Source organism: Mixophyes fleayi, chromosome 6, assembly GCF_038048845.1.
Source record: "Mixophyes fleayi isolate aMixFle1 chromosome 6, aMixFle1.hap1, whole genome shotgun sequence".
NCBI lineage: Eukaryota > Metazoa > Chordata > Amphibia > Anura > Limnodynastidae > Mixophyes > Mixophyes fleayi.
The window spans coordinates 82,725,281-82,746,407 of NC_134407.1; the positions used below are offsets into that span (position 1 = coordinate 82,725,281).

The 21,127-nt window shown below is 39.4% G+C and overlaps 1 protein-coding gene across 1 annotated transcript in view; it reads right to left on the reverse strand.

Annotated features, from left to right (window-relative positions):
• Positions 1 to 21,127, reverse strand: part of COX10 (cytochrome c oxidase assembly factor heme A:farnesyltransferase COX10) — a 111,383-nt gene that overhangs the window by 88,503 nt on the left and 1,753 nt on the right. The window contains exons 2-4 of the mRNA XM_075216971.1: positions 12,282 to 12,409; positions 10,748 to 11,048; positions 7,040 to 7,164 (exon numbers count right to left, since the gene is read on the reverse strand). Coding sequence (XP_075073072.1) covers positions 7,040 to 7,164; positions 10,748 to 11,048; positions 12,282 to 12,409 — 554 coding nt within the window. The remainder of the gene's footprint in view (positions 1 to 7,039; positions 7,165 to 10,747; positions 11,049 to 12,281; positions 12,410 to 21,127) is intronic.

The window sequence follows — 21,127 nt, forward strand, 5'->3', positions numbered from 1 at the left end:
ACTTGTTTCTCACTGACTTTCTGATCTTACAATCACTATTCTGCTTTTCACGGTTACTGTTTATGTTACATCCACTGTGTCTGCGGTTTTCATACTTATAAGCAAAAAAAATTAAATCCCTGTTCAATTCTCCTGTGCGAAAGGTTTAAAAGGACATTGCCACATAAACATATTATATAATAATGTGTGGATGAGGGGGGATTTTGAAAATGTTTGATTTGCCTCTCACAGCGACATATTAAAATAATAATACAATTTATGTGTAGATATAGTTTAATACATTTCCTCAGGTACATTAGAAATGCTGTAAAACATGCATGAACAAAACAGATGAAGCAGAAAAAACACATCATAGACACATTAAATAATGTAGAAATAAAGCAGTGATGACAGATTAACAACTGCTATATTTAGTCTACATTTATTTTCAATCTGTGGACGCTCGGACCAAGGCTAAAATCACACAGTGTGATTCACGATAATGATTCACAGTAAGAAAAAAAGCTTCAGAACTAGCGTTTGTAAACTGCAGGAATTCTAGTTCTGAAATTCCGTTAATAGCTTCTTTGTTGACCCATCAAAATTAAGTCCTGTGTTTGAAATGTAGCCCAGAATTGCCCACAGTATTCTAATTCTAGTCACAAGTGCTGTGATATCGAGCAATTGGACCAATATCTCAGCCTCTGTGCTCCTGCGTCCCCATGGCTTATAATATCTGAGTGGAATATGGGTGTGGTCACCTTCTGACTAAACGAACAGGCCCTAGTGACGCCAGAAAACAAATCAACGTAATTCTTAAAGGTTTCTTCATTCAATGATTTCTATACATACATAGTCACCTAAATATGACAGGTTTAAGACTTTAGACACGAGCAGTAAAATAATGGTTAATGTTAAAATATGACTGTTTCATCTGCCCACGATAATTTTCATATACTGGGCACATATATTTATCCAACCTGAACAGTGACATTTCTGAATGATCTTTATAGCATGGATTTGTTTCATTGATGTGCCACACAATGCATCATTCATTTTAAGATTTTGTCAAATACTATTGTATCGTAAATTTATAAAAAAAAAAAAAAAAAGAATAGCTGCCATGACATCCTGCTGTCATCTGGCAAATGCAAGGGGTAAAAACAACTTATCACAACAAGCAAAAGTCAACTAAATAATACATAGAATAAAGCCTTTGTCTCGTGAAATATAATGCAATGTTCAATTATTGTATTTTAAAAAAAACAAAAAACTAATTAAATGAGAAATCTGCTCACAACTTGCATTTCAACTCCATGGGCTAGATTTACTAAACTGCGGGTTTGAAAAAGTGGAGATGTTGCCTATAGCAACCAATCAGATGCTAGCTTTCATTTATTTAGAGCATTCTACAAAATGACAGCTAGAATCTGATTGGTTGCTATAGGCAACATCACCACTTTATCAAACCTGCAGTTTAGTAAATATATCCTCCATATGTTAAACTTTGTAGTGCAATGGATGTGCTTTTGTGAAATGTACCACTCTTTAGTGCTCAAACAGCTTGGCCCAAAAATCAGCACTGCAGCTTCTAACGTTACCCTCATTAGAATATAGAAGTGCTTGTCTCCACACTGCCTGCGTCAACTCTGGGAAACATACAAAAGAGTTCCATGGGAGCACTCATTAAGTACGTAGGAAGCTTTGACAAAACACTTGTGATGCACCATTAAAGTTAGGACAAAGTACAAGGCTTGGTCTACATTTTTAATAGGCATTGTTTTTCCAACACCTGCATGTCTGAGCCTTTACAAATCTATGCAAAACATACAAAAATATATAATAAAAAAAAAAACACAGTAAGCACACCATAAAAAGGACACTGCTCGTGTGTCATAGATGTGCAGTAATTAGGTAGAGTCTTTATTATTATTAGTGTCGTTCCTCATTAAGAAACTGTACCTTAACGACATTCTGATTATTTCAAAGATTCCAGGTTATGCTGACATCATCCACAATTTCGGTATAACATTCACTCAAGAGTACGGTTAAGCAGAAAAGTGAGATCCTAATTTATATCAAGACTGTCAGAGAATTGAAAGGAAAGTCTCTCGAATGACAGTGATTCCTTCTTAACAGCCTGTCAAAAATCATATTTCATTTCTATTCCTCAGCAGTGCAGGGTCCTGCTCCCCATGCCACCGTGGAAAGCCGTTTAACAGCCCAGCACCCATGCACTAAACAGGCTATGTAACCTCAAGCCCCTTCCCTCCATTAACTCACACTGTGTTGTCAGCATCGCTGCAGATTATAGGTCTCTCAATAATGAGAAATACATCTTGGATGCAAAATGCAGTACTCTCTAAATTACACATCTTTCCATGCTCATTTGTATAATGCACCATCACTGTACAGAACACAGGCTGGATGGATGGGAAGAGTATTTGTACACACTGAGGTTTTGCAAACAGCAATTATGTATTTAAAAAAAAAAAAATTCACTTCTGCCTAAAGTCTGACCTTTCACCCTGCACGCAGCAGGATTCACTCCATGACTGGTTATCTGGTATACACATTGTAACAGAAAACACTGATCATTCCTCTATCAGCCCAGCCATTTTTTAGGCAGCTTTAGCAGTCTGTAGTATAAATTTGTGCTACCACACAACATTTTAGAAAACATGCAGCATATTTCATTTATGACCCCATTTATGAAAATTATAGTCTAAAATATCACTTAGACATACTGTATTTTTCGGGTGCATCCTTCAAACACCACCGCTGCCTACAGACAAAAGAGGCAGCCATTAGTGGCCTGCATCAATATTCATGAGACTGCAGCCTATACATTCATTAAGAATTAGAGAAATGGCTCAGACACACAGGAAGCTGCTATTTTGTGGGTGAAAAAGTTATTCTTGTTTGACTGTAAAGGTCCTTTAAGAAGTGTCAGATGCTACTAGTATGTACAGTACAGTTTTTAGTTGATTGACTTGACATAGTGCTTTTTGAACTGCATTGTGTGTATATAAAAACCACAACAAGTTTTTTTTATGTTCCCTCAGCCCAAGAGAGGGCCTAGAAAGACAGTGCTCAATGCATGCTATACCCTGACCTGGCATTAAAGGCTGGATAGCTTCCTTCCTATGTCACTGCTCGCTAATGTTAACTAAGAAGATGAAATTAATACATAAAATATGCTGTGTGGGATTGAGTATAGATCAGTAGAGGGCTGTAGATTTCAAGAGAGAGCGGTTTCATACATCGTGCGCTGTTCCTCCAGACGCAGCATAAAGAAACTTTGTGGATGGGGGGCTGTTATACACATATATAGTGCAAAAGACATATTATAAAACAATGTAATAACAAATTACAGGTTTTCTTTAATGTTAACTAGGTCCTTTACTAGCCTGCAGTAACACTAAATTGTGTTCAGCTTTAAATTTGGTGGCCCTGCAAAGAAATTACGTCAAGATTGCAATAATTTAACAGGACAGAATAACATTTGCCCGTGCAACAACAAAAAGAAATGCAAGGGCTAAAAGGGCAGATACCTAAAATCCTGTTTAATGAGGACGGAATGTGACTGAACAGAGGGAGTCAGAAGACATTAACATTTACTTCTAAAGTACCACTCACATCACAGTCTTTCAGACATTATGGGAAATGAGAGTTCCCTTTCCCGATACAATATAAATCCCTCTGTGTGCCTGGGAGAGAGACCATTAATAGGACAGGTTTTCCAAACATTAAAAGGTGTGCTCCGCAGAGATAATAGGGAAATGGCCTCCTTGCTTCAATTTTGTATATGACCTGTCTAGAGACTTATCTCCTGATCTTACAGACAGATAAGAAATCTGCCACAGTCAACTTGTCTTCAAAAGACCCTTTCCCCCCTTACCATACTATACAATACTTTAATTGTGGCAATCAAAAGCACACCTCCAGGAGACAACATAAACCCAGCAGGCGCCTGGGGTGGGGGGCAATGGACAGGTTAAAAATCACACCCCAGCTGAAGATATCCTCTTTCCCTTGAAGAAATGAGGCATTAAGATCAAATTGCGGATAAAGCGAATTGCTTGAAACTAATTTACTTATCTTACACCTAACGCGCTTGACTCAGTGAATGGGCCTGCTTGGTATGCCGACACACTCTGCTCTCCCTTATCTGCGGAGCCCCACAGACGCAGGCTAATGAAATGTATGTATTATAGGAGGATATTCAAAAGACAGAAAGAAAGGAACAGAGGAGCAAACTTAAGTGAATTACAATTTTTTTTGCAGACAGGACGAATGCAAGATCTTGAGGGCCTTAATGGATCAGTTACAATCTTGTGAACATGAGGGAAAAAACATTTCCCTACGGCATGTGGACAAAGAAAGTGTAGGCTGAAAAGCTGAGCCATTTTAAGCTCCCGACAGCATCAAACAAAAAGCAAAAAAAAAAAAAGCAGATGTATGACAGCATATAGTCCTATACAGAGAAGAGGGCACACTATTATAGACACGGGCAAGCTTCAAGTACCATTCATTGTAATATACAACAAAGCAATGGGCTGTTATTATGGATTAGAAAAGCAACACAGCCGTTAAACAATAACTCTCAACGTGATCAACAGCCTGAGTGGGGTAGCTCTAGTCCTAGCTTAGATATTATTTCTCAGCTTTAAAATACAGCATGCCATATACAAAAATATTAAAAAGCAGTATATATTATATAGGGTTTTGAGAGATTTCTAAAAATGCAATGAATATTCTTTTAAAATACAACCAATTTCAGCAAGTCAAAAAAAGAAATGTAATTAAGAAATATCATCATTATCATCACCATTTATTTATATAGCGCCACTGATTCCACAGCGCTGTACAGAGAACTCATTCACATCAGTCCCTGCCCCTTTAGAGCTTACTGTCTAAATTCCCTAACACACACACAGACTAGGGTCAATTTTGATAGCAGCCAATTAACCTACCAGTATAGTTTTTGGAGTGTGGGAGATAACCGGAGCACCCGGAGGAAACCCACGCAAACACGGGGAGAACATACAAACTCCACATAGATAAGGCCATGGTCGGGAATTGAACTCATGACCCCAGTGCTGTGAGGCAGAAGTGCTAACCACTATGTCACCGTGCTGCCCATATTATATAAAAGTTCTAGAAAAATAAAATAGCTTATTAACTTGAAATATACAGCATTTTATAAGTCATATACAACAATATCCTATTGGTTAGGTCACAAACTACGAAACTAGAATGCATTGGCTATATGAAAATTAAATATTAAACTGGGTTGGAAGAGATTGCTGTTTGCAGTAAGTGAGGATAAATCCCAGTTAGGACTTATGTGTATCTGTAAACAGGTTTAATCATTTAATGTGTTACCTGTGTGCTGTACTAGCAATTTCATAAATACTGATCCGCTGAGTTTACATGCACAGGAAGAATTCCAGCTTCCTGGACGCAGACATAGGGGGGTATTCAATTGTTAGCTTTAACGGGGAAAAACGAGCGCTCAAAAAATCTTAGCGTTAATACGGTAATTACTCGCGGAATTTCAGCTCGCGGCTGAAATTCCGCGAGTAAACTACCGTATTAACGCTTTTCTCGCGGTAATATTTTTTGAGCGCGCGTTTTTCCCCGTTAACACTAACAATTGAATACCCCCCATAATGTCTAGGAATTATACATATGAAATATATTTGATTTAAAATAAAAATGTCACAGGCCATATTTGAAATAATTAGTTTTTGAATCAGGCAAAGTCACTTTGACTATTTCTTTTTAAAGAAAACAGATGTTGCGGTTACTGACAATGAATACAATGTTAGACAAGATGTTCAGGGACAGCTTGCATAGCCTGAATGGTGGTAACAATATTGGCAATTTAAGTCCCCATTCAGCAAGTGCAATGAACAATAAGGCTGCTGGTAAGTAAAGCTGGGTACACACTACAGAATTTTCCACCAACTTTTTATGCCGATCGATTTTACATGCGACCGATGGTCCGATCGCTCGGTCCATGGACTGCATACACACTAGCCTTGTTTATGACGATAAAGGGAAGAGCGGACGTCCCTTTAGCGACTTTTTACAGCCATGTTGTCGTGAGCAATGACTGTAATTTCGTACTCACTGTTGTGGATCGGTCGGAAGTTTATACACACTACACAGCGGAAACAAGATTGGAACGAAAATATTAAACGGTACGACCAACCAAATGAGGCGACAATCGTCCATTTGGGCAGACTTTCGACCATCGTGTCACTACACACACTGACCCGACTTTTGAACGAGCGGTCGTATGTCGGCTGTTTGAGCCGATTATTGGACGAAAACAGTGTAGTGTGTACCCAGCTTAAGCATAGGTGGAAACATCTTGCACAGAGTGTGCAGCAATGTATTACACTCACTGTTTGAAGGCAAGAGATAACTTGATAATAACTGACAACACCTGGTAAGTGGTAGGGTAACAACTTATCCAATACCTGGCGTGACTATCCCTTTCCCTGACAAAGTGTAGTAAGATTATTGGATGATAATCCATTTCTACAGAGGCTATGTAGCAAACAGTCAAAATCATTGGGTGAGAAGTTCCCACCTATGTAGGTAACCAGTCACTGGTGGGGGTTTCTAGAACATCTAGGTCAACAAGAGTAGGAAACTGACAGAGGTCCAAAGCTTTCATCAAACTCGTTCTCTTCCTACATTGCAACAATCCGTGTATGTTCCAGAAATTCACTGGATGAAAACATGAATACTTCTCTTTTATGTGCTTCAAAGTGGAAGTTTCTATAGACCAGTGTTGGCTAACCTGTGACACTCCAGGTGTTGTGAAACTACAATTCCCAGCATGCTTTGCCAATATATAGCAGCTTATTGCTGAAAGGGTATGCTGGGACTTGTAGTTTCATAACAGCTGGAGTGTCACAGGTTAGCCAATACTGCTATAGACGGTCATCATACAAATGCTAGTAAAATGGATTACTTCAATAACCTGTTAATGATGGGCAACCACTGCTCTATCCATTTGTATAACAAAACAAGACGAGTTTACCTGGTTGATGGAGTTGGCAGCACAGGAAGCAAGGCCAGTCCCAACAGAGGCCAGCAGGAAGCAGCTAAGGTCAAAAGGTACAGGTGCCATGGCGTAGCCTGCCGAAGCCGTGATCACCACCAAGGCTGCATAGGAAAAAAGTGTAAGATTCCAGCTTCTGCTCATAGAATACAATACCAGATAAGAAGATATTCACACTATATAAGAATCCAATACATGAGTTTTGGGAATACTTGTGTTAACAGCTAAGGAAGATTATTATCTTTCTCTGTCTGAGAACATTAGTTATCAAAAAGAACAACTTTAATAACAGAAACTATGTTAGGACAAAGCCTAAAATGCACATTTATGAAAGTGCAAACTGTAGAGCAATTACTGTTTGGTGAAGTCACACGACTACTTTTGAACAAATTCACAATTTTATGGGGAAGTGCACAGATTTGCAGACCAAGGTCTGTGGGGTGCAAAATATTGTATTGGCCAATGAGAGGAGTTAGGCAAACCAGGGAATTTGAGATTATTTAAACCCCAAAAAATGAATTGAAAGAGGATTTGGTGGATCCTTCCCTGCTTTGAGGGAGGGTGCACAGCTTTTTCTCCTTCAAAAGGATTTAATTTTGCCGTCTTCTCTGAGCTGGTCGAGATTGGGTCTTGTCTATACTTCTACAAGGTGCAAAAATGTGTCCCTTTTAGAAGTGCTTCTGTGGAATAAAGAATTTCCAGGAGCATTTTGACCAATATCACAAAGCTGTCATACACACAAACGTGTAATAAAGACATGTCTTTTCCCTCTCGTGATTTACGAATGCACAATTGAAACTAAACCAAGTAGTATTTCAGGAAATAAATAGAAAACTTTAAAATGAATAGAGCGGGTGGTCCTAAATTATTAAAAAGTGACATTTTACTCTTTGCATATATGCATATTTTCAGGTGGATCTACAAACAGATGCACATGGATTTTCTAGGTCCAAGAACTCGCCAGTGGACGTGCAAATGCTGTAGATGGACAAATGCATTTTTTTGCAGTTTGCAAATGAGCCCAAGTGAGTGACAAACATAACTATTTCCAACTTGTTTATACAATACTTATAGCTTCATCTCTCTCCTCCATCAAATTTACCTCAGCCAAAAATTGCACAGATTACAATACACCCAACACAGGCAGTGCCCCCTCCCCACCCCATGGAGCAACTGGTCACAGCAGTGCTTGCTCTTTGAAAAAAGAGAGGTATAGTAAAAAATACATTAGTACAATAGTGTTTAAGATATTAGAATGTTTTAATTCATTTGTCATAAAACTGCTAACCAACTGTGATATAAAGGGAGGCATTATTCCCACATTCCATACATGACATGTCTTACATCCCTATATAGTCATAGAACCTCTCTGTGACTTCAAATAGCCTTAGAATGTCACAATAGGGGTGCATTATCCCAGATATAATGTATCACTTTTTTCAAAAACTCCATGAGAAGCATTTAAGAGATTTTTTTACTTGCTGAAATATAGGAGACATTACAGAACAATGCTGGATTCTTCTCCTGCAATTGATACATTATCTAAAGTGACTTTTGAACTTTAATACAGATATTGGGCTTCATCTAGCAAATTCAGCTTAGAGTTGAAGATACATCTGGACAAACCATGTTGCAATATGAAGGGTGCAAATGCAATTTTTTCCCACCAATAGGAAAATATTACCTGCATGTAGCACACAAATACTGGGCTGCTTTAATTTAAAACTGCAATTTTCAATTACGCTACAACACACCTACCTCTCAAAAAAATTGTCATTATGTCCAAACATTTCAACCCCCAACCCCCCTCCCCATGCATCACAATATGGTTGCACCCTCAAATTCGCTTCACTATTAACTCTTGGTTAGCCCACTAGATTTAATATTCCCAATAGCCACTTCTCCAGCACCCAAGAACCATGCAGGGAAATGGTTAGGTGCAGCACAAATACTGCACATACAGCACCCATAGACCTGGCTCATATGATTGACTTGATCCAGTATTCCTGCTGCTGATTAACTGAATAATAGAAGAATATTAATTATAATGCTTGTGTAGTATAATAACATTTTAAATAAAAGTGTCCACCGGCTTCATAGTACTTGATATCTTTTATGAGTGGCTAACATTAGCACTCTAGTAAGTTGAGTAGAAACTGTTAATTTAGCAAAATAATTAGACAACAGCAATTGCCTCTCAGCTCAATGTGTTGCCCTGCTGATAATGAAATATTATAAAAAAAAGTCTCCATGTCTTTTAGAATTAATATTTGCTGCATAAATTAAATTTACATACTCAGGTTTGGACTTAATTACATCTAATTACACCAGTGGTGGAAATTCCCTTTAAGCCAATATAAGAGCTAATTTGAAGTGAAAAGGATAGTTATCCACTCCTTATGCAAACAGTTTTTCTTGTTTATTACAGTTCTGTAACCCCCAACTGCCCACAATCAGCACTCTGCAGTTCTAACCAGGCATGCCAGCCACAATCTTGTTTAGTCACTGCTACAAGTTATTAAAATTGCAGCTGGAATTAAGTCACACATTAAAGGCAGATTAACTATAGATCTTCCCTTTGTAATTGTGTAATGTACATAGTAAGAGTCACAGAATACAATTCATGTTGCATAAACGTTCCCTAGATTCTATAAGTGTGTTACTATTTTGGCAAACATAGTTTACCTTGCCTTTTCTATGCATCTCTGCTCCCTTTTTCTACTTCTCAGAGCTTTCCTGTTAATTTGATTTATGTGTGATAATCATTTCACAGTGTAACAGCTTGGGGGTGTGTGACCTACTGGCTGGGGTGTGGAAAGGTGGCTGAGTCCAAGCAGCTACAACCCCCAAGTACACAGATGTCCTACACAGAGGTGTAGCAGTGAACTGTGTCTAGCATAAGCCTTCTCCTCTAATAAGCAAAATAAGGAAAATTATAATGCTTTATGCATACCTGACCCTGCTCCTGTTTTAGGACACTCAAAGCTACTGCGCTGATCCACTCAGCCGTGTCTGAAGCCATCAAGCTACGCCAACAAATCGTGAGCCATGACCCCAATTTACAAAGTCAGATATGCTTTTGCTGCAAATATTGGCACTGTCCTGCCCAAAAATGGGATTTTGGCAAATGGTAGATAAAATGATGGTGCAAGAAAGTCATGCTACATTATGCATTTATTTAGACTCTCCAGAAGGGTATTGGGCAGAAAGTTCACTTATACCGACTGTATTTAAATGTGTAGAATGAGTGTGAGGTCACTGCATTTCCATACTGACAGCATTTTTTTCTTATGCTCTCTGCCGAGCGCAGAAAGCATAGAAACACGGCTAAGCACTAATATTACCCATACTTGCCAACCTTTGGAAAGTGAATTCCGGAAGAACCTGGGCAGGGGGCTTGGTTGGAGGGCGGGAGGGGGCGGAGCACGGTCAATCGCATCATTTTGGCCCCACTCTGTGACAAAAAACATAATTTTTAGCGGGGGGCAGGGTCAAAATGACGCGATTCACCGTGAATCGCGCCATTTTGACGAGTGAGTTGCCGTATGTGGGATACTTGCCTGCTCTCCCGGGAGTTGGCAAGTATGGTATCACCTCAAATGTAAACTTGTCTCTGAGCAGCGAGATATTGAGGAGAACATGCTACAGGAAAATGAAAAAAAAAAACAGGTAGATATAAGTTCGCACCTGAGAGCCTGATTTTGGAGAGACGAGCCAAAATTCCAGGTAATGTGGACAAATCTACTTTCATCTCCTTCCAGCCCCTCTCATCTGGGGAAGCAGGGGACTGCTCTCTTATTTTAGCAGCAGCTACTAGCTCTTCCTGAGCTTGGTTATCTTTGGACGGGTCTCGATTTGGCATGATGAGCGCAGCAGACATAGGTTTGCTCTCTTGCAATACTGTTGTGCTGTCTTCTTGTACTGCCGAGTCAGCAAGGTCTTGCTTGGGCTTTGCCCTCTGGCATAATATTCCACACTGCGTCACATACTGAAAAAGTCAAAGATATGATGTTTTAAATATGCATGTAGTGTTGTTAGCTAGCTAGCAGTCTGCCATATGAGGCCTCAGGTAGCTCCTGCAGTAGAAGCTAGTCACAAAAGGCACTCCCATAGAAAAAAAACTGTTTCTCAAGTATATTCAGCTCTGACAACAACCTGAATCTTGTATGTGTATGAGTCTATTGTTACGAATGATTGTTTAATATAAAGCAACTTGCACAAAGTTATAAAAAGCTGACAATTTGCAAATACAACCAATGGAATAAAATGGTACCAAGTACCCTTGATGTCAGAAATCAAAGGGGGTTTCTGCCTTATCTGGATTTATTCTCTTGTACACGCCCTCATGCAAGTTTTACCAAAGACACTGCCTTATCTTTTAGAATCCCTCTGTTTACATCATTAGAAAATTGTTTATTATAAACTGTGAGCAAACACTGGTCTAATCTGGATGCAGTGAGCATAACTGTCTCATATCCAAGTGCAATGGAACTAAACAAACCTGTCTGCTAGCTCAAACTCATGTCTGAAAGCTTAGGATAATAAGTACAACCTAATAAATTAAAACCATCTGAATGTGGACACTTTTCAAATACTTAACAGGGGATGAGCAACATCTGCTAGCAGCAGTTATAGGTGCAGGATGTAAAACCAGGACCTGGAAAGGCAAACATTGCCTTTTCCCCACTCCCAGGTTCAACCAGTTCACAAGAACCTGACTCTCTGTGCCCAGGTAAGTTGGGGCTCTAGAGATGTCACTGGAAACCAGATGAATGGTAAAAATACTATTTCAAAGGTGCTTTTAAATAACAAAGTTTTATTTAAAAAAAAAAAACTCCCCTACTTTAATTATAAGAAGATAAGTCAAACTCAGATGCATAATAGTTGAAAGAACGTGGTAGGGAGAAAAAAAATGTTAATTTAAGCTTTCCAAATACAACTATGACTATGACAATGCTGGCACCTAGCTGTAGGGCTCAAGGGATGGATCCTTAAAAGATCTTACCAACTTCTAGATTTGACAGACTGGCTTCTGACTGTACTTTGACACAAGATACTGTAGTGTAGGACTGGCCAACCTGTGGCTCTTCAGGTGTTGTGATACTACAAGCTCCAGCATGCTTTGCCAGTAGATAGCTGGAAGGACATGCTGGAACTTGTAGTTTCACAACACTTGGATAATTACAGGTTGGACAGACCTGCTGGAGTGACTTTTACCTACCTTGCGTTTAGATGGACGGAAGACCAGCCAGCGGTCACTTCGTCTCCTGTATATTTGGAGCAGGCGGAATGTTGCTGGTGATACCGCGACTGTCCTGTGAATCTGTGCAAGGCACATCCCTGCCACCCCTGAGGATGAAGAATAGACATCAGATGATGTTAGAACAAGTTTCTATGCCTATGGGCTCATTAATTTATAGCACTGTTTGTGTTATTGCAGACCGAGAGCCAAGCAACAGAATCATAATTTGACCACATACATAGGTGATGAAGTTGGACAAGATCCGGCCTCGAACCAAGCAGCTGGATAACTTCCCGCGTACATTAGGTTTGGAAGCTGACTGCTCATACAGATATTCTCCAACTGCATTTACCAACAGACCTAACGATGGCCCTTTCGGTTTTAATCGGATCACTATCCGCAATATCAGTCATTTTGCTGCCACACACACAATATTAGGCTATAATATCACAGCACATGTCACCAACATTAATATGGCGATTGTACTTAATACTGTTCCACCCTCCACTTCCTGTCTCTTTGATGAGTGGCACAAGGTAGCTATTTTCATTAGACATGGCAGGCCCTACATGTCTGCTGCAAACAAACACAACATCCTTTTTTTACTTGCAACATATTGTTTAACTGGGACAAGATAGACAAGACTGTAGAAAACCTTTTTAAAAACAGTTATGAAATGTTGCTTGTGGTTTCCATTTCAATATAATTCATACTTGCCAACTCTCCCGGAATGACGAAATTCGGGTAGTTCTCCCGGACTCCCGTGAGAGCAGGCAAATATCCCGCAAACGGCCTCTTGCCGTCAAAATTACGCGATTCGCGGTGAATCGCGTGATTTTGGCCTCGCGACAAAACGGCACTTTGTCGCGGGGGCGGGGCCAAAATGACACGATTCACCGTGCTCCGCCCTGCCTTTGATCTCCCGGAAAGAACTCTAAAAATGTTGGCAAGTATGACATAATTTAAAATGTCTGGAGGGTAAATCCGACTTTATTAGGCTGAAGATTTCCACCTCAATAAAACTTATCTTCAGTACATTCCCCTTCAAGAAGAAGCTACTCTACAATGAAGCGGTCATTTTCAGACCACTTTTTATTTTGATGCACTCTTTTTTTTTTTTTACTTTTTTTTTTGGTGTGTGTGAATATATCCATGTGTCCTCCTGGTGTATAACATAGATGTACATTCACATTCCACTTCTGGGAACATCCCCAAAAGACTACTGTTGCACGATTATGCTTGGTAGAAAAAGGGAAAACATCACTTCAAAGTTCTGCCTGCAATCAATTGAGGACAATGCCCATCATTAATTACAAGCTTTACATTTTTCACCTAAAGCTGGGTACACACCAAAGAAATTTCAACCAACTTTTTATGCCGAGCGATTTTACATGCGATCGATGTTCCGATCGCTCGGTCCATGGGATGCATACACACAAGTCTTGTTTAGGACGATAAAGGGAAGAGCGGACGTCCCTTTAGCGACTTTTTACAGCCATGTTGTTGTGAGCAATGACTGTAATTTCATACTCACTGTTGTGTATAAACTTCCGACCGATCCACACTACACAGCGGAAACGAGATTGGAACGAAAATATTAAACGGTACGACCAACCAAATGAGGCAACAATCGTCCATTTGGGCACTTTCTACCATCGTGTCACTACACACACTGACCTGACTTTTGAACGAGCTGTCGTATGTCGGCTGATTTAGCCGATTATTGGATGAAAACTGTGTAGTGTGTGCCCAGCTTAATATAGGGCCTGATTCATAAAAAAATGTTAAGCAAGAAATTGAGTAAGATTTCTTACTTAAGTTTTCTAGACAAAACCATTCAGCTATGCAAGGGGTGCAAATTAGTTTATTATTTTGCACATAAGGAAAATACTAGCTGTTTTTTTATGTAGCACACAAATACTTGATAGCTAATTTGTACACTGAAATTTAAGATGATCTAGGGAAAAAAAGCCAGTATTTTCCTTATGTGCAAAATAATAAACTAATTTGCAGCCCTTTCATTGTAACATAGTTATGTCCAGGAGAAAACTTAAGTAAAAAAAAAAGTAGTACTTTCCTTAATGAATCAGGCCCATACTGTTTAAATAACTTACGAGAGTGAAGACACATTGGGACTGTTTTGCAAGTAAAAGCAGTCAGTAACAGAAGAAGCTTCTGTACCCTCATGTTATTTCTACCTGGCTGTCCTCCTCTGGATGTCAGGGGAAACCATCTCATCAGGTAAACAGCAGCTGAGACACAGCTCAGGAGCCCCCACCACATAGCATCATACCAACATCATCATCAACTGTTATATCCCCAGCACAATATCAGCAGTGCAGGGCTGGCAAAAGGAGTTGTTGAGACCATTTCCCCTGATAACCAAGTAAAACCCTCACAGCCTGGCAGTGGTTACATGAGGGGCTCATTCATCACAATGATGGCTTCAAAGTAGGTACTTTAATTAGTACAACACTAAATAATGTGACAGAGAAGGTGGTTCTATTAGCAAAACCGCACATAAGGGGGACAGTGAAGGGGTTTCAATTACTTAAACAGTACATTAGAGAATAGTTAAGACACTTAGAAGTTTTACAAAGGTGGAGACCCCTTTTAAGTTCTATCAATCAGAACCATTCACTAGTCTATGCATTCCTAGTGTACAACTTCTAGAAACCAAATAAAATAAAAGTAATAACAGCATAGTGGACATCTGATCCAACATGTAAAGGCATCTTGCAACCTTCAGAAACAGAGACCACGTAAATGTTATTAGTACATTTCAGCCTGCACTTTAGATTCTCTGGTCATCTACAAACCCATACTGGGCACAAATAGCCTTGCTGTGCAAAATTTCTGCAGCAATCTTCTGACAGATTATATCTTTAATGCCCTCTATCCTGTGTTACATGTCTCTACCTTCCCCACAACATTATATGTCCTTGTTCTGTTTCTATGTATAACTTGCTATACAGGTGCAAATGTGTTATGTGGTGCCTTATAAATAGACGATGATGATGATGATGATATCCAGTATCTGGCTCCCAACCCCTCACCTGACTGTTACATGATTGCTACGGACGAATACCCAGTGCAGCCCCTCAGTCTTTGGTCAATTCAGCCAAGCGTTGAGGAGAAATGCAACTCACACGCAGCCAAGACATTGCTTGCAATATTCCAGAGATTGGAGCAATTAACATACACATGAGCATTTAATGCAACGCAGGGATAATGCAGGACAGAACATAGACAGTTTCCACCTATGCAAAATTGGCAGTCCCAGCTTTTATACATCTGCCCCAGGAAATGTCCATATTCTTCAACATTAACCAAATGCAATGTACAATTCCTTTTACTGCATAGGTTGAATATTTACTCCTACACTCATAAGCTGCTCTTGTCACAGGTTCTCTTTTGTTATATGGATATTCAAAGCCTAATGCAGTAAAATGTTACTTCAAAGTTCCACCTACTAATCACTAACATTTTTATGCTAAAATACTGCTCAGCCGAGCCTTGTTATATTACTCATGAGAATGAGAGGAGAGCAGGACAGTTGTTAGATCTTATATCACTATTACACATTTGAAAACTTTTATTACATTTAATGGGGCAAGGTGCACATAGTATCCCACTGAAAATAAAGGCAAAGGTCCAATAACTGCTAGCACCTAGGACGGGTAAAGATCAGGGGGTAAATGTATGAATCTCCGGATTCTTCATCTCCGGCGTGTTCAGCCTCTTCAGCGCTTAAATTTAAAGCGGCGCTGCATTGTAAAGGGAAGTTTCCCTTTACAAAGCAGCGCCGCTTTAAATTTAAGCGCTGAAGAGGCTGAACACGCCGGAGATGAAGAATCCGGAGATTCATACATTTACCCCCAGGTCATTTTGTGGGCAGTAAAAAGCTCTGCCACCCTCCCACTAACTAGGAGACAACAAAGCAATTTAAGGACTGGTATTGTGACACTGGAAACATGAATGTTTGTCTAAGTTCAATTCCCCGTTTGCTAGCCTGACCATACACACAGTTCCTGCTCCTGACAGCACCTTGCAAGCCCCATCTGATGTCCATTACTGCTGCTATTCTGATGAATGAGCACAGATTGAGGGCCAAAGCTGTTGAATCTCGTCATCATCAGTTATTTATATAGCGCCACTAATTCTGAAGCGCTGTACAGAGAACTCATTCACATTAGTCCCTGCCCCATTGGAGCTTACAGTCTAAATTCCCTAATATACACATACACTTACACACAGACAGACAGAGAGGGAGAGACTAGGGTCAATTTTGATAGCAGCCAATTAACCCACTAGTATGTTTTTGGAGTGTGGGAGGAGAATCTCCCACATATGTGAGTCCGCAGACACAATATAAATACTTAAAGCATTAATAAGATTTCATCCAAGCCACTTAAAATCAGAAGGCTCCGAAATAATTTAATTAAAAAGAAAAGTTACCATTCCCATTCAAAAAAAAAAAAAATGCAACTAAAAAAAAAGAGTTTTTTCATACAATCCCAGTACATGGGAGAAAGATTTGGGAAAACATTGGGGTGCCTCTCTCTTCCCAGAAAAATCAAACTTCCTACTCCATCAGATACTCTTTTGTCACTGACCAAAACATAATTGGTAGAAAAACATGTCGAGCACTTTCACAAGATCATTAGCCAGACATTAAACAAATACTTGCTCAGATTTTTCCAGTCCCCATGTCGTTCCCAAAAGCAGCAGCTAAACACACGGACGGAAGGGGGAGGGGGGAGTTGGGGGCTGGGGGTTCAGAGTGCCTGGTAAATGTGGAAAGGCGAGGAAATTAAAGTTGCTGCCGCACAAATATAGACGCCTGTTATTTTAGCGAGTGGTGAGTTACCTCAGTGGAAAGATTAATACTAAATATCATGTAATTATGTAAACAAACATATGCAGAGTGAAGTTCTTAAACACAATTACAAAAACATTGCAGGATTTATCACCTATGCAGCCACAGTTGCTGATTTTACGACTGTAACCGAACTATGAAACCAAATGTAGGGTGTTTTGCATATTTAAGCACTATACATCTAATAAATTGGTGCAATGGGCACATAGATACTGTAACTCATAGCAAATTAGCAAAAAAAAAAACTATTTTTATAGTGCAGGTTTGAAAATTACAGTAATTATTGCTATGGGGTTACAGCAAATAAACAACAAAATAGAATATTAACCAAGCCTGTAAAGGAAAACAAGAAAAACACTGAGGTAGATAATATTTTACATATACAAATTTAATTACAAATTTGAGATTAAATCTCAAGATATTGTGATTAACATTAAACACAACAGAACAATGATTTTGGGTAGGATTTTAGCTAGTGATAGTTAGCGACAGTTCACAGTGGATGCAAAAATAACCCATGGGGCCTATTAACCTAGATGAAGGTAAGGCAACATACCACATGACATTTGCTGGCGCCACTGTAGAAAATACTTTGCCTGATGTGAAGTTTAAAAGATTTCCAAAAATGATCCCCAAAATATTATGTGCTGGTAAACTAGCCTAAAGGTCTTTTTTGTGCTGGCTGTGATCCCATACACCTTTTTCCTAACCAGTATTCCTGCTGGTACTGACTGGCCACTGAAGTGATACTTCACAGGTCATAACAAAGAGGTTGGACAAGCCCCTACCAGTGTCTGCCCCTCCACCACCTCAGGGGGCCCTTCTGTCACCTGATCACAGTCACTGGCACCATGAAGCAACGAGCTTCATCATGACAACTGAGCCTGGGTGAGTAATTCAGACCTGTGTGGGTTGGATCTATGTATTGAATGCCTCTGATTGGACAGACACTACGGTTAATCTGATAAAACGCTGCATTCACTATACACCTCACTTCCAAGTAGACTACACCCCTAGGTCAGATTGAACCCACTGTGATCAGAGCGAGGGGTATCCAAAAGGGGCAATTCCTTTAATAAGAGTGTACTACATTTTGACTTTTTTTTCCAACATCAATACTGAGGCGGTTTCCTGAAGTGATAACCAGAACGTTACATTTTCAGCCTTCTCTTTGCTGCACTATGGTTTCTCAACATGTTACTACATTACTGTGATTACTGTACAGAACATCTTTCTCGTGTGTCTATTTTCCCTTCTACATTCAAAAATGCTCATGAACCCATACATAAAATGAATATGTAAAAATGCGGTTATAAGACTAGAAGATCAGCGCCTAGTTTAATTGTTTTCAATGACGTTTTATTATTGTAAGCTTCAATGGGGGCAGGGACTGATGTGGAAGACAAATATTCTCTGTATAGCGCTGTGGAATTGGTGGCGCTATATAAATAAATGGGGATGATGACTGTGCACGTTCAGTGCTGTGACTTGAGAGTCTTGCAAAAGGAGGAGGCAGAAGGAGCAGAGGGGGCTCAAAATAAAGAGACCTAGACACCTAGCAGAGAATAGGAAAGAGGAGACAGACAAAAACATTACAATAAAGGGTGAAACCAATATGAAACAAAGTTATTTTTCCTATGCTATTACACAAATAAAACCAGGCATCCTTGGAGTAGCTAAACTAAACCTTTACGATCACACTATACTTGCAGTTTAATATCTAGTTGGTAGACCTAAGCAAATTATTAGGATACTATAGACCAGGCCTGTCCAACCTGCGGCCCTCCAGGTGTTGTTAAACTACAAGTCCCAGCATGCCCTTCCAGCTATCAACTGGTTGTCTACTGGCAAAGCATGCTGGGGCTTGTAGTTTCACGACACCTGGAGGGCCGCAGTTGAACAGGCCTGCTATAGACTATAGATTCACTAGACAGTACCGATATCTCTGAAGCACTGTGGAAGCAGCTATTTTGCAGGCTGAGCCTATATGAAACCAGGGACATCACAGAGTTATTAGGCTGCAGCATTGTTACTAGTCCAGTGTTATTTCAGAATACAGTCCCTTTCTAGTAAAACTATATATTTAACGTCTAAAATGTAATTATTAATTAAAAAATCCACAACTCATGGGTTCAGCCTTACACAATTTCACTTGCAAATTTTTTTTCTTTTCTTTCTTTTTTTTACTGTGGCAGCTGTCACATCATAAAAGACCAGTGTAGCTGGTAAACTGCAGCTCAAAGTATATTTATGGCCTTGGTAAGTATGATCTTGTAAGAATATTTTCACTAGTGGAGTCTGTACTTCATGGGTTTAAAGGAAGAAAAAGTATAGGTAGTTTTACAGGATGTACAGATTACCCACAGGCTGCTTAGGTACCCTTGCTGAAAAAGTACTAGCTCTGATTTCTAAATAGTTTAGTGTCACCTTAACCAAGTTTACATGCTGAGCTGAAAACAAAGAAATTTTTATTGGGATTTGCTCACTTTCTCTCGCCCCTCTTTGGCTGCATAAACCATGGAATCTAAAATGGAACCATTTACCTGCTGATTTCCTCTAGTTGTGTTCCAAATAATGATGTATAGACTTCATATACTGACAGCAAAGAAAATATAGCAATGGGAATACTAAGTTTGCAAAAGTGTGATATGCGAACAGGCAAGGGAAGCAGTAAAAGAATAAAAAAGGGATATGCAAGAAGAAAAATTACTACCATTATCAGGATATTAGAGAGAAGTCAGGCTTTATATTGGACACTGTGGTTTTTGGTCTACCAGCTGAATGAACACTGCAGTCTGTAACCTGATGTGCAGAACTGCAGCCAATAAGATTTCACTAGAAACCACTCACAGCTGAATCAGGTGTAAGACGTGCCTGGGCATGGGCCTCTAGAGGCATTATGGGGTTATATGAAGGGTCTGTATATAAAGGATATGGTGCTGCCATGCTGCCCATGTAAACTTAGAAGGTCATAATTGCCTACTTTTTATATTTACCCTCTGGGAGATGCAAAGCACGGTATAAAAAGAAGAGGTGGGGGTGACTTGATGACGCCATTTGTGCCATCAAGTGGGCAGAGTAAATGTGTATGGCACTAATTGCATCATCACGTCTTTAGATTAGGGTGGCACAATAATTGCATTATGCAGTCAGCCGAGTCTCTAGTTATCAAGCTATTGAGATTACCACTGCCTCTCAGTATGTGGTTTCTCTGTGTATTTCTGGCTAGCCCTCCAGTGACCATATAGACCAGGGATTTCAGAAGGAAATCTTGAATCGAGGTAACTTCAGGAAATCAAGCAGTCATCTAAGAGAGCCTCTGACATGGAGGATATATTTGTATTTTTTTTAATTTACAGTTCTCATTCATTTCCATACAGAGATCTTTCATTGAGCAACAAACATTTTAGTGCTAAAGATCTAAAATCAGGTCCATGTTCAGAAGTTTTCTACATTCTATAGAAACATACATGGTCTGTAGCCATCAAGATGTACAAGACCCAGTGTCAGGTGCTTTTGATTTAATTAGTATAACTCTTCCATAGAACACTCAAAAATATAAAATCAAGTTTGCTTAGAAAATCAGTGTGCATTTACAATTCTACTCAAGAGTGTACAAGGAAGCAATTGACAAGATAGTTACCTCTGCAGATGAAGTCAAATGACTAATTTCTAATGGTACATTGCTTTTAGTTTCTCTGTTAGTGTAGCAAATCTAGTCAGAGCCAAATAATTTAATTTAGTCAGAGCACCAGGATTAGTCTTAGTATGTGGTGCTGACTTGTAGCAGGAATCTCATTTTAGTCTCCACTAAGCTCTATGATCCTTCCAGTATAAGGTCACCTACACTATTACTTTACTGGAATTATTTCTAAACAGGGCATTTTGCAACAAAGTTCTATTGTCATAACATGATAGATATTTTCCAGAACAGGGTCTGAGCTTC